The sequence below is a fragment of the Lepisma saccharinum genome, chromosome 21, assembly GCF_977018435.1.
Source record: "Lepisma saccharinum chromosome 21, izLepSacc3.1, whole genome shotgun sequence".
NCBI lineage: Eukaryota > Metazoa > Arthropoda > Insecta > Zygentoma > Lepismatidae > Lepisma > Lepisma saccharinum.
In genome coordinates, this window is record NC_139249.1 from 62,036,648 (window position 1) to 62,048,994 (window position 12,347).

Here is a 12,347-nt window from a genome sequence, read left to right on the forward strand (position 1 = left end):
CCATTCATCATTATCATCGTTTTGAATTACCCAAAGTAAAGGAAAAGAACTAAAATACAATAAAATACAAAATATTAAAGACATGAAGCATACAACTGACTAAATTCATGTTCACAATTTCTTTTCATGCAATCCCTATTTCAGAGTGCCTATATATATAATGTTGGTGCCTATTTTGCAAGTTTTAGTTCCTGTAAATGCCTACCCTAGTTATTGTATTCAACCTCTAATATTGTACAGAATAGAAACTCATAAGAACATCATATTATGGATATTCAAATATTTTCATCAAATTTAAGTGATGTGATGTAAGTGAGGTGACAAAAATTAATTTTATAAAGAATATGGAGGACAGAATCAAGAAAATATGCATGCAAGAATGTGAAAAAGAAGACAAAATAAATAGCCTATGGAAACAGCTGGAAAAGAATGGCTATGAGAAGCAGGATAGACTGGACATAAACAGAAGAAGGAAGAAAACGGGCAGGGAAGAATTGGAAGAGAAAGAAAAAGAGGAAGAGAAAGAAAAAGAGAGAAGGTTTGGAATAAGGAGTATGGGGAAGACCACAGAAAAGATATGCAAAGTGCTTAAGAAAGCAGGAATTAAAACTTACAGGAAGGGAGGGAGAAGCATCTTAGGAATAGCAAGGAATGCAAACAAGAAAAAGGAAAACAGAGAAGAGGAAGGGATTATCTACGAAGTAAAATGTAAAGAATGTCAGAGTGTGTACATAGGAGAAACGAAATAAAGGCTGAAAGACATGTTGAAACAACATAGGGATGATGTACGACTTAAGAGAGAGAGAAATGCAATATTTAAACACACGAGAGAAACAGGACATGACATAGAGTGGGATGAGGCTAAGCAGATAGGAAGAGAGAAGAGAATGCTAGTGAGAAAATGGAAGGAAGCCAAGGAAATAGAGAAGAAAGGTGAAGAAGACACAATGAACTGGAATGGGGGACTGAAGTTAAACAAAGAATGGAAGAAGATGTTGGAAACAGTGGAAAGGACAAGAGAGAAAGAGGAGAGGAGAAGGAAGGAAAATGAAGGGAAAAGAGCGGGAGATTAAAAGTCCAACCACATTCTATATGGAAGTAATTGTGTTTAGCCTTTTAGGTGAAAGTAAAGTTGGCAAGTGAAAGTCACCTGCTAGAAAGTTCCAAACAACTTTCTAAATAGTCTGGAGGGAGTAATGTTTGTGTATATATAATGTCCTGTTTTTGTATCTTGTTACTTTTGTACTTGATACAGAGTCTGAAGAAGACCTTGCTAGAAGGTTGAAACGTTACGTTTAGTTTATGTTTTTAATAAAATAAATTACTGCCTTGGTCAGCATATTTAGTTTTTCATAATCATGGAAACAAGGCTTAATGGTGTTACAAATTTACCAGTATCAAAATGATATGCTCGTGTTGTGACATCTTCTGGCTCTAAGAATATACATACAGGGTGTCCGAGCTAGACGTACACAAAAATCTCCCCGAGATTTGATCGTCACCATTTCAAGGTCAGCACCGAGTCGTATAGATCGCGCATGCGCACAAATGTTCAATGTGACGCGCTCTGGCAGCGTACGCCTGACAGTCAACATGTGGACGCCACAACGAAAGGTGCAAAGTTCAAATCAGTAACACGTGTTCAGCGGCGTGCAAGAAAAAAATGGAACGTGGACACTCCCAGTTTTCCTGGGCGTTGGATCGGAAGAGGAGGTCCCACTGCATGGCCCCTCCATCTGCAGATCTACCTCCGCTGGACTTCTTTGCATGAAGTTTTATCAAGGACGTTGTGTACAGGACGAAAATTCCAGGTCCAGTCCACATGTTGACTGTCAGGCGTAAGCTGCTAGACTTGCCAGAGCGCATCACATTGAACATTTGTGCGCATGGGCGATCTATACGACTCGGCACTGACCTTGAAATGGTGACGATCAAATCTCGGGGAGATGTTCTATCCATTGAGCATTCACTCAACAACATAAAATGTATAGTTCTTTCTTTATAAGCATATATTTCCGTATACCTCTAGCCTGGACACCCTGTCTTTGAACAAAATTACCTATATTTTCAGTTTCTTGTAGTTCTGAATGTACACCCAACGGCAAAATAAATAGTAGACCAATTGTCCACCACCATTTTCATTCAGTCTGTTTCCGCAATATGATGACCACGAATTCAAATAAACACGTCAATAAACACCGGGCAAATTCTGCTTTGCATCCACAGAATCTTATTCCTTAAAACACATGATTTGGAATAAGAAAAAAATGCAAATAATGATGGACAATTTGTCGACCATTATCTTTGCCGTTCACTGTACTACGTGCAATTCAACACAACCAGCAGCGCTATTGAAGTGACACGAAGGGGTATCTGGTCCTCCCAACGTGCATCCTAACTCTTACAGAAAAATACATAGATTATGATAAGAAATTGAGAGTATTGTACATACTGGTATTTACATTTCTTAAAAATAATAAATGTTTCTTAAAATTACAAACACAACACACGATCATATCTAAACGATATTACTTCGTTCGTATTGTGGAAATCTGGTTGGAATCTGTAGTTTGACTGGTTCGGTGCAGAATACTTGGCAAGCGACCTTCCCTTTAATTTGTCTAAAGAAAATTATAGACGAGAGCATATTCATGCGTAGTCAATTGTGTTCCAGGTGCGAAGAACCCTTGCCCCGCCAACAGCTCGGAGGACTACTTTGCCTACACGGGAGCCTTCCGCTGCCTGGCAGAAGGCGCAGGGGACGTGGCCTTCATGAAGCACGCGTCCATCAAGAAGAACACAGGTAAATACTCTCTACGACTGCCTAAGGTCTTATCCGAAGATAAACGCAGGGCTACTCCATTTTCTGTGTTTCCGAAGTACTTCATATACAACGGACAACAACAATATGTTTCGATATTATGCACGTTTTCTTGTTGTTATACTAACTAACTAAGTCTCTAGCCTTCATAAAGCCGGTGGTGTATAGCTGCCGCAACACAAGCCTTCCATTTGTCCCTATCCTGGGCAAGGTCAATCAAACCTTTTCCATCCTTACCGATTTCCTTTAGGTCCATCTCAACATAAGCCCTCCATCTTCGTCTTGGCCTCCCCGATGGCGCAGTGGTAACGTGGTCGCCTTGTAATCAAGGGGTCCCGGGTTCGATACCCGGTGGAGGCACATAGTCGTTCGGATCCCACTTTAAACTGTAGGTCCAGTCCCGATTAGCCTTATTGTGTATAAAGTGGACTTTAAACACCAATCAATCCTACTGGTCTCTTACCATCAGGTTTCCCAACAAGAATCCTGCGAACTCTTCTTTCCTCTCGCATTCGTACCACATGGCTTGCCCCCTTAAATCTTCTTGATTTAATTATTCTAATGCTTTTTTAAAATGCTGATTTTCCTACAGGCACAATATTTCAAAGTTTTAACTTTGGAAATATTTTTCTTAAATGTTTATTCAAACTCTGTACCGGATATCTCTGGAGCAAGCGAACGAAAATAAGTATCTGCGCAAGGAGTGACGCGATTTGGCTCCATCAATGAACACGTGAGAGGGAACAGGATTCAGCGGAAGGGGAAAAGTGACTGCTGTTACCAGCATTCGCTCTGCCCACTCGATCTCCCCCCTTCCCTGACACAATGCGCGGCCTTGCTCCGGAGATGCGCGGTACAGAGTATAGTAATACAAAAGCAATTTCTAATTCACATTTTTGCTTTTTACCCATCTGTTGCCTTTCCCGTATATGCTTCTGTTTCTCCAGGTAAGACCTAATTCTCATCATATTTCGAATTCCCAGGAAGGCTGACTTCAAGTAAATCAGGGGATGTGGCTGAAATACTACTTCAGAAAAACATTCTTGAGAGGTGAAGAAGGTGAAAATCATTCTGGGGAATTATTTTCCTGTAGTTTACGGTTATTACAAGCATAAGAAAACAGTTTTTTCTTTGTGACGTTTCAGGAGAACACACGCTCCTTTCATCAGACATTTATTTTCATTTTGACTCAAATGAAAGAAAATACAAGAAAATACATACAAGAAAAACTATCATTCTGGGGAATTATACTATTTAATAAACTCTCATGTAAACGACGCATATTTGGGCTAAGTGGGCATTCATTTGTCTACTTTTTCCTGGCGTTGCCACTAGTTGTGGTGGCTCATACAGAGTGTCCCAAAATAGTGTTTACACTGTTTGAACGTTAATAACAGGAACACTAATAACAGCAAGAATGAGTGTCTATGTGTCACATAGAAAGTTCTAGGTGCTAAAAGTGGCTACCGTTAGCAGCAATACATCATCCACAACGCGTAACAGATCGACAAACTACAGATATGGTTTACTCGAGAAGGAGGCGCAGGAAGTCTCAAACGCATGTCACATGCCATTCATTGTACGTGGCTTTGTGGCGTACACAACGTTCATCGCAGTTCCCGACAGGTGGAAACCTATCGGTGTTAAATCGGGATATCTGGGTGCATTTTCTACACGAAATTTTGCTCACCTCTTCCATTTTTTGCATGCTAATGCCTACCGCCTGGCGGGCTGTGACGGAACCAAAAACAACGAAATGCGTATATGCTCTCACACCTCACAGTCAACGTAGATATTGTAGCTTCAAATACTAAAAGTTCAGTGAAGCCATCTTTAACAGTTTCTGTTATGGACTGGCTAAGTTTGACGTCACCAGAGCCAGAGTCCCAAATGTACGTTTCCAAACAAACTTGCACACGGCGAAGCTCCTATGCTTCAGCATTGCAAACTGATCGCGAAAGTGTGACTTTAAGAAACAGAAAGATGATGTGTATCATACATCAATGCAAGGACTACATTGTGGAGAATACGTGGATATTTTACTCATTTTTCACGCTAAGAGGTTAGTGAAGAAATAACGTAAGAAAATCGTATAGTTTTCCAAGAAACACGTCAGCAATTTACTGTAGGAACATCGATACAGCAATACACCATAGGCATCAGTGTTTTGTTTCCTAACTGCTGTTACAGTAACAAACGATAACCTTCTACGATCAATTTTCACCATGCAATATATATTTATATATTTTTTAAAATATGGGCTAAATCCGCCAATGTTACGAGGGCTTAAATTTTTCGTGCGTTTCTTTAAAAAATACCCGATATTCTTACAATAATTTTTAATTAACATCTCATCTCTAAGAAATTAGTAAAATGTCTATTAATCACCAGAATTTGATTTTTACACTGATGTGCGATGAGCGTCACTATTTTGCTTGATAACTGCTGTCACTGTAACTAAAGTTATCCCTTTCCTACACATTTTCAATGCAAAAGGATAGGAGCAAGCAGGTTGAAAGTTTTGTTTTTGAAACATACATACATCGGCTGCTACTGATGTCACCGCTTAACCAGTCCATTAACGTTCAAAGAGTGTATACAATATTTTGGGACACTCTGTATGTATGTATGTATGGATATTGGAGGACGTGATAGAAACATCTGTTTCCCGTCGGTAAAGTCGGCGCCTATGATTAATCTGAATTTTGGTCCTTTTTCTTCCTCATCTCTTTCTCTCCCTCTTTTCCTTACTTCGTTTCTTCCTCTCTTACATTCTTCGCATCTTTTCTTTCTGCCTTCCCTGTTTCCTCGCTTCCTCTTTTCTTCAAAATCCAGTCCAAGTCATTAAATACAATTTCTCTCTCTTGCATTTCAAAACCCGAAGGTTTTTGGCCGCAGCTTTACATCTTCCATCTGTCTTTATCTCGGGCAACAGAAATTCACTGTTGACCGTCCTTACGAATTTCCATCAGGCTCATCTTAATAATTTCGTTTCATTTTATTTTTGGTCTTGCTGCATGTATCTTACAACCAGGTATCCCAACAAGGATCCTGTAAATTTTTCTATCCACGCACATGCCCAGCCCATCCGTGTCTTCTTAATTTAAATATTCTAGTAATATCATGGGATAGATATGGGTTATGCAGTTTAGTTTTATGTAACCTTCTCCATTTCCACTGTTGCCTAATTTATTTTAGGTCCAAATACATTGCTTAAGATTCATTTTTTAAAAAAGTACTCTTAAAAATTTTCTCTTTTAGTGTAAGGGACCACGTTTCACATCCATGCAAACTACAGGATTAATTCCTATTTAGGATTAATGAAGGTTTTCTGAACATATATGTCCTAGCACAAAATTATTTCCAAATTTTATAAAGTCTGTATAATCAAATATGTTGTTAAGACACATTGCAAGAAAAATTTATTAAAAAATTTTAGTAACTTTGTTAACTATTTTATCTAGATTTAAGGTTCTATTATAATACTGATTAATGTGTTTACTACTGATAGAACAGAAGACGCTACTCAATCGTTTCAAAGGCCTAATACTTCCATTAAAAATAGAGCCAATTGAAAACATCATTAAGATGTTATAACAATGAACTATTCAAGATTGTACCAAGATTGAACGTTTGATGAAAATTTGGTTAACCAGCCTTGAGAAAGTCGCATACTTGAAAAAGTTGGGAAATTAAAGGAGTGAGTAGCTGAACAAATAGTCACAACATATATGATAGTGATTCATATCGTATTGCTTAGGAAACCGACCGCGTTTTGTGGTCATCACTATGTCGCCAATCAATGTTACGATACAAGTACCATAAAATTATATACAATTTTTAATAACTTAATATGGTTTCGAAGGCAGCTAAATGCAATAGCAAGAAACAATAAAATTGCGTGGTAAATGTTTAGTGGAGATACAACGTTACAACTTGATATATCGGTCAGTTATTTATTTATCACCGTACATACAGTATCATAAATGCTACATAAAATAACCCCTGACATGTTAAGAGACTGTAACTTTTGAAGTTTTAAGATTTTCATCTTCTTCCCAGATGGTAACAACATGGCTCCCTGGGCGGCCGATCTCAAATCATCCGACTTCCAACTTCTTTGTCCGAATGGCGGTCGAGCCGAAATAGACGACTACCAGAGTTGCTACCTGGCTCAAATACCGCCCCACAAGGTAAGTTACGAAGAGTGCTTAGTCGATACTACTTTCAATCGATACCGATGAAGATGACGATACTAATATAATTACAGTTTAAAATAACGTAGGCTAGTTACCAGATCATACTAACTCATCACATCACATTCCTTTAATGACATTAAACGACTCCCAAATTATAATTATTACTTAATATGTTGCCTGTTAAAAGTAATTACAAATATCTTAATAAAACTAATATATAATTCATGTAACAATTATAAAGGTCAATTTGAATTACTTTCTTACAGAATGAAATTGATTTAGAATAAGTAATTTATGTACTGTATAAAAAATGGCGAATGTATTAGACTGTAGAACTTGTTCACATGCATTTCGTAGGTATTGTACATTCATCACTTCACTCTTATCTACCACACAAGGACGTATTTAGAGGAGGGGGTCAAGTTGGTCCGGATCCCCCCAAAATACTTACTTAGTGCAAAAATCAAATAATATATAATGAAAAATAATAAAATGACATAATAAATTGCGTTTAATCGATGGTTATTTATTTTCGCTAAACATATTGCAACGCAAGTATTATATTGGAATAATACGACTTTGAATGACAGGTGACAGTAACAAAGAAGATTTATGCAAGATTTATTACTACTTATAATAACATGCATAAAATATTACCAGGAACTTCTTTTCGTCAACTTGGACTAACATCATTTTCTGATATTAAATAAATATTCAATTCTTTATCTATTTGCGATTTATTTCCTTGCTAGGGTATTTGTTTTTTCCATTTATTTACAAATTTTGCAGACCTTAACTATACGTAAGCTAGATAATGAATAAGTGCTGTTATATCACTATCCTTATACCGTCTTTTTACCTATTCATGTAATAACAAATAATATTACATAATTGTAATATTTTAATTAATACTATTTTAATTCATTTAATATAATTTAATTATAATGATTTTGATTTAAATATTAACATTATGTTATTATTATTATTTTGAGAACATCATATCCACAAGACAAAAACTATGACGATATTTGTCAAGTAAATAGTTGAAAGCTAACATTCACTTTACTTGATGTAACATGATCTTTCCAGGTGGTGACGTCAAGCTCAAAATCGGAGACAGAAGTCGAAGAGATAAAGCTAGCTCTCCAGTCTGCAGCCGACCTGTTCACGAAGAAGCCCGAAGTGTTCAAGCTGTTTGGGAGATACGAGAACACAAAGGATCTTCTTTTCAAGGTAAAGGACAGCCCTCCATATTTTGTAGGTAAAGGATATGGAAATATGACCGGAATGGGATTTGCACTGCGCATAGAATTTCAGTATGTTTTTCTCTTAAATTGCACACTGAGTTGAGTTGAGTTGAACTGAATTGGTGTTTTAAGACCATTTATGCACGGTAAGGATAATCGGGACTGGACCTACAGCTTGAAGAGGGATCCGAACCACTATGTGCCTCCACCAGGTAAATTGCACACTAAATATGAATTTCCAATAGGGGAATTATGGAAGAAATATCTATCATTATTACTTTGTGTTCAAATGTTTCTGGGTTCGTTTTCTGGTGAGGGCCCTTTAGACTGCAGGGCCTGTCAGTGCACAAAGTAGACCAAAAGCAGGTTGTCAAAATTTAGTAAAATTCATTTTTTATGAGACTTCATTTGATGACGAAACCCATATTTGTGCCACAGAGGAATACACTGGAATCGGATGGAAAGTTTGCAAAACGATTTTATGTTTCACCTTCCCGTAGTTCTAACAATGATTCTAATGTGGTCATGCGCGAATCCACAGGGAAGGCGATCCCCCCCTCCCAACGGCCAGGTTTTTGGATATATTGTTAACCCTAATATCAGTGGTGACGATTTAGTTCCAAAACTGGGGGGAGCAAGCTACCAAAAACTATCCCTTCGTAGATAAGGTTTAGCACAGTGCGGATGAAAGAGAGGCAAAAAGTGGAAGGAGGCAAGTGCCCCTTTCGCCCCCCTAATCGCCGGTTCTGCCTAATATCTTTAAAGGCTCAAACGTTCTGTCTTTCATCAATAACTTTAATTAGTTCGAGAATAATTTTTAAAATTTCATTGAAGTCCACTTTATACTCAGAGAGGCTAATCGGAAATGGACTTAACTTTTATATTTGGACGGTGCACGGTGTGCCTAAATCCTAAACCCCTTTAGAGTATATGTGTTTGTCTTCTTTTTTAATTCACTTTACTACTCATATCTGATAGTTAAGTTTGCTGTGGCAATGGTAAACTTTTTATAATTTTCATAATTAAGAAAACATACAATAACGACAACATATTGAGTTCATAGACCCCTAATTTTTCAAAACAAGAAATATTCTAATCTCTATAACATGGAACTCTTCTTGGTTCCTGTTTACGATACGATATATTGTTTATATATAACAGCGCAAGTTTAGGTCAGAAATTACCTCGATGAGACATGCAGCACTCGATTGAAATTAGCCCCTCCCAACTGTAACTTCTTGTTCCGCCACTGAATATGGAGAAATTGGATTGAAAATGCTCTTCGAGTGTCGTGACTTCGATTTCCACACAAGACATAGACTTTTCACCTCTCTCTCTCTCTCTCTCTCTCTCTCTCTATTTCGTAGTTTAAATACAAGTTGTACGATAAAGCTATGTAGGTGAAAGATCGACGTTGAAAAATACATGTTTCGAAAACGATTTTCATACTGAAAGAATCAGTAACAGCCATATCTATCTTAATTTTGATACTGGATGATGTTTTCATTCCCAGGACTCCACGACCAGCTTCACGAGTCTTCCGTTCGAAGGGATGCTGCAGACGGGCTACAACAAGATGCTGGACAGGATCATCAGCTGTGGCGGCAGCCTCTAGGGAGACTGCAGGGGATCATGCCCACTTGTACGAGAATACAGTGACCATTAAAGACATAGACTAATAATTCAATGATTTATATGTAAACATTTTAAAACTAATTAGCTTTAGACATTTTCTAGATTTTAGCTTTTAATTTATTTTCATTGTTTTTCTTGACAAATATACGATATTTAACTTCCCACTGTTTAATCCTTAAATGACAATCACAAGTAGCAATGAAATGATCAATGAGACTCACAGTTTTGACTTCAACAGAATATGTTTGAAATAATTGTAACACAAATACTTATAAGTGCCCAATCAAATTACTTATTTAGAACAGCTGATACACTGATTGTTAAGCAGCAAAAGAAAAACCTGAAGATACATTTCCATTTACCCACTAACAATGTATTCAGTGACTTCTTAACTGTTTTCAACAAACTTCCGTTAAACACTGATTTCTACGAAACTTGTTAAAAGAGTAAATTCATGTTTCAGAACAAAGATAATATGAGTAAAGAATTGTCGGGAAATTTCACCGTAACTGATAATGCTATAGAAATACTTCTCAACGATCACAACCATTGGAAAAAATCTCTAATATTAAAAGAAGTATTTATATTATTTACACTCACAGCTTTATAGTTGCTTCAGAAAAGTATCCTAATGTAATATCTGAAAGAAATATAGGAAACATCTAAATTTAATTTTGTCTATGTGCTTAAAAGAGTTTTGTACTTAAGAAAATTTACATCTGCGTATTGTTTAGTTCCATTACAAACTTTAAATCCATCTCCAAATAATATATACCGCCAATGATTTCAGAGATGTCAGTATTTGATAGACCACAAAATGCACATTACATTTCAAGATTAAACTATCAATCGAGTCTTGATTAACTTATCTGAGCACATAGTGGACTTATTAGAAACTTTGATGGTTTGAAATTTGTGTAATTACAAAACTGTCATCAACTTTTAATTTTTATGATTGTTTTTTTTCTGCTTAATTAAATCCATTTCAGACCTTTGAATCTTTATTGGTCTTTGCCTTTGTCTATGTAGCCCAAGAATAGTTAACAAATTATATTTATTTACATTTATTTGTATTTCTACAATTCTTTTACATTACATTTCCTAGATATATAGCGTTGCATCAACTCTCTTACACGTAGATCAGGAGGATTATCCACTGCTTGAAACACAGAATTCGTAACTGCAAGTTTCTTTCAGAATTTTTCTAACTTGTAAACATTTCGGATCGAGGGAGGAGAATTATAGTCAGTCAATATGTAGGATTGTATTTATTTTAAATGTATAATGTGTTACAATATTTACAATATTATTGTAAATACATAAAAATATTCTACAATTTATTGAATCGTTCATTTCCTAACGTGCATGACTATCCTTAGTAGCCCATATTTAATTGCAAGCTGTACTGAAATTTTCTCTTGTCATTTATCGGCATTGATTTTCAAAATTTACATCAATTTGGATACCTATTCCTACTTATTCTACAAAGGACGTTCATCCATTGGAACCAATGTAAAATCTAATAACCATTATTGAAGTTTTACAATTAAAATATATGGAAAAATTTAATAAACACCGTCTATATGTGCAAGGATTTATTGTTTCAATGACGAAGCAAGATATTACACGTGATGTTTTCTTGCTATAATTAGTTATTATCCATATTAATATAATTTTTAGTCAATAATAATGACATGTCATTTTCTTGATGATATTTTGCGGAGGGGGGACCTTTTCTCCAGGGGATAACAACACTTTTTCCTGGAAGGGACAGGGTGCAACAAGCAACAACACTATCGAATGTAGGTCAAGATATGTATACTTTGAAATTGTGGCAATGTTTCATTTTGAATTATTTGAGAAGGAAAGAACATATTTTACTTTCGACGTAAAAAGCACAATGAATCAAATATAATTTTTACCTTTCGTTTTCCTCATAAGCCAAATGCCTTCCTTGTCCCCGGCTGAATAGTCATTGTCGGAACTAAGGATTATTGCTATTGATTCCAACGATGATATTTCGGAAGTGGGAAAGAAACCTGTGGCGAGCAAGGTTCAATTTCGCTCAGCGATCAAGTGAGCAGCGCTCACCGAGCAACGCCTATTTGGCCGTCAAGAAGCCGAGCGATCACGTTGCTCGCTGAGCGCTCAGATACTTGACGCGCCCATGTTAATAGCTCTAGTGCATAATGGTTCTGTTATTTGAGAAGAAAACTTTAAATAAAAAATGCAAATGCTCATCAATTCTCCTTCGTAAACGATCTCTATTCTTAAAATACAAGTGATAGAAATGCAGAAGTTTTTCGCTTTCTATGTTGAGAAATTATATTACCCAGCCACGCAAGAAATTTGGGCCTTTAGATGGGAATTCCTTCAGTATTTGGAATCATGTGATATGTAGCACACCCCAAGAGTATTCCTGAGATCATAAAGCTTGTATAGACC

At 36.5% G+C, this 12,347-nt stretch overlaps 1 protein-coding gene across 1 annotated transcript in view; it reads left to right on the forward strand.

Moving 5' to 3' along the window:
* The window catches only part of LOC146004345 (transferrin-like), a 148,120-nt gene extending 136,878 nt beyond the window's left edge, over nt 1–11,242 (forward strand). Inside the window, exons 12-15 of the mRNA XM_083143133.1 lie at nt 2,675–2,803; nt 6,884–7,014; nt 8,110–8,253; nt 9,781–11,242. Of these exons, the coding sequence (XP_082999259.1) occupies nt 2,675–2,803; nt 6,884–7,014; nt 8,110–8,253; nt 9,781–9,882 (506 nt within the window). The 3' untranslated portion in view covers nt 9,883–11,242. The remainder of the gene's footprint in view (nt 1–2,674; nt 2,804–6,883; nt 7,015–8,109; nt 8,254–9,780) is intronic.
* The last annotated feature ends 1,105 nt before the right edge of the window (nt 11,243–12,347 follow it).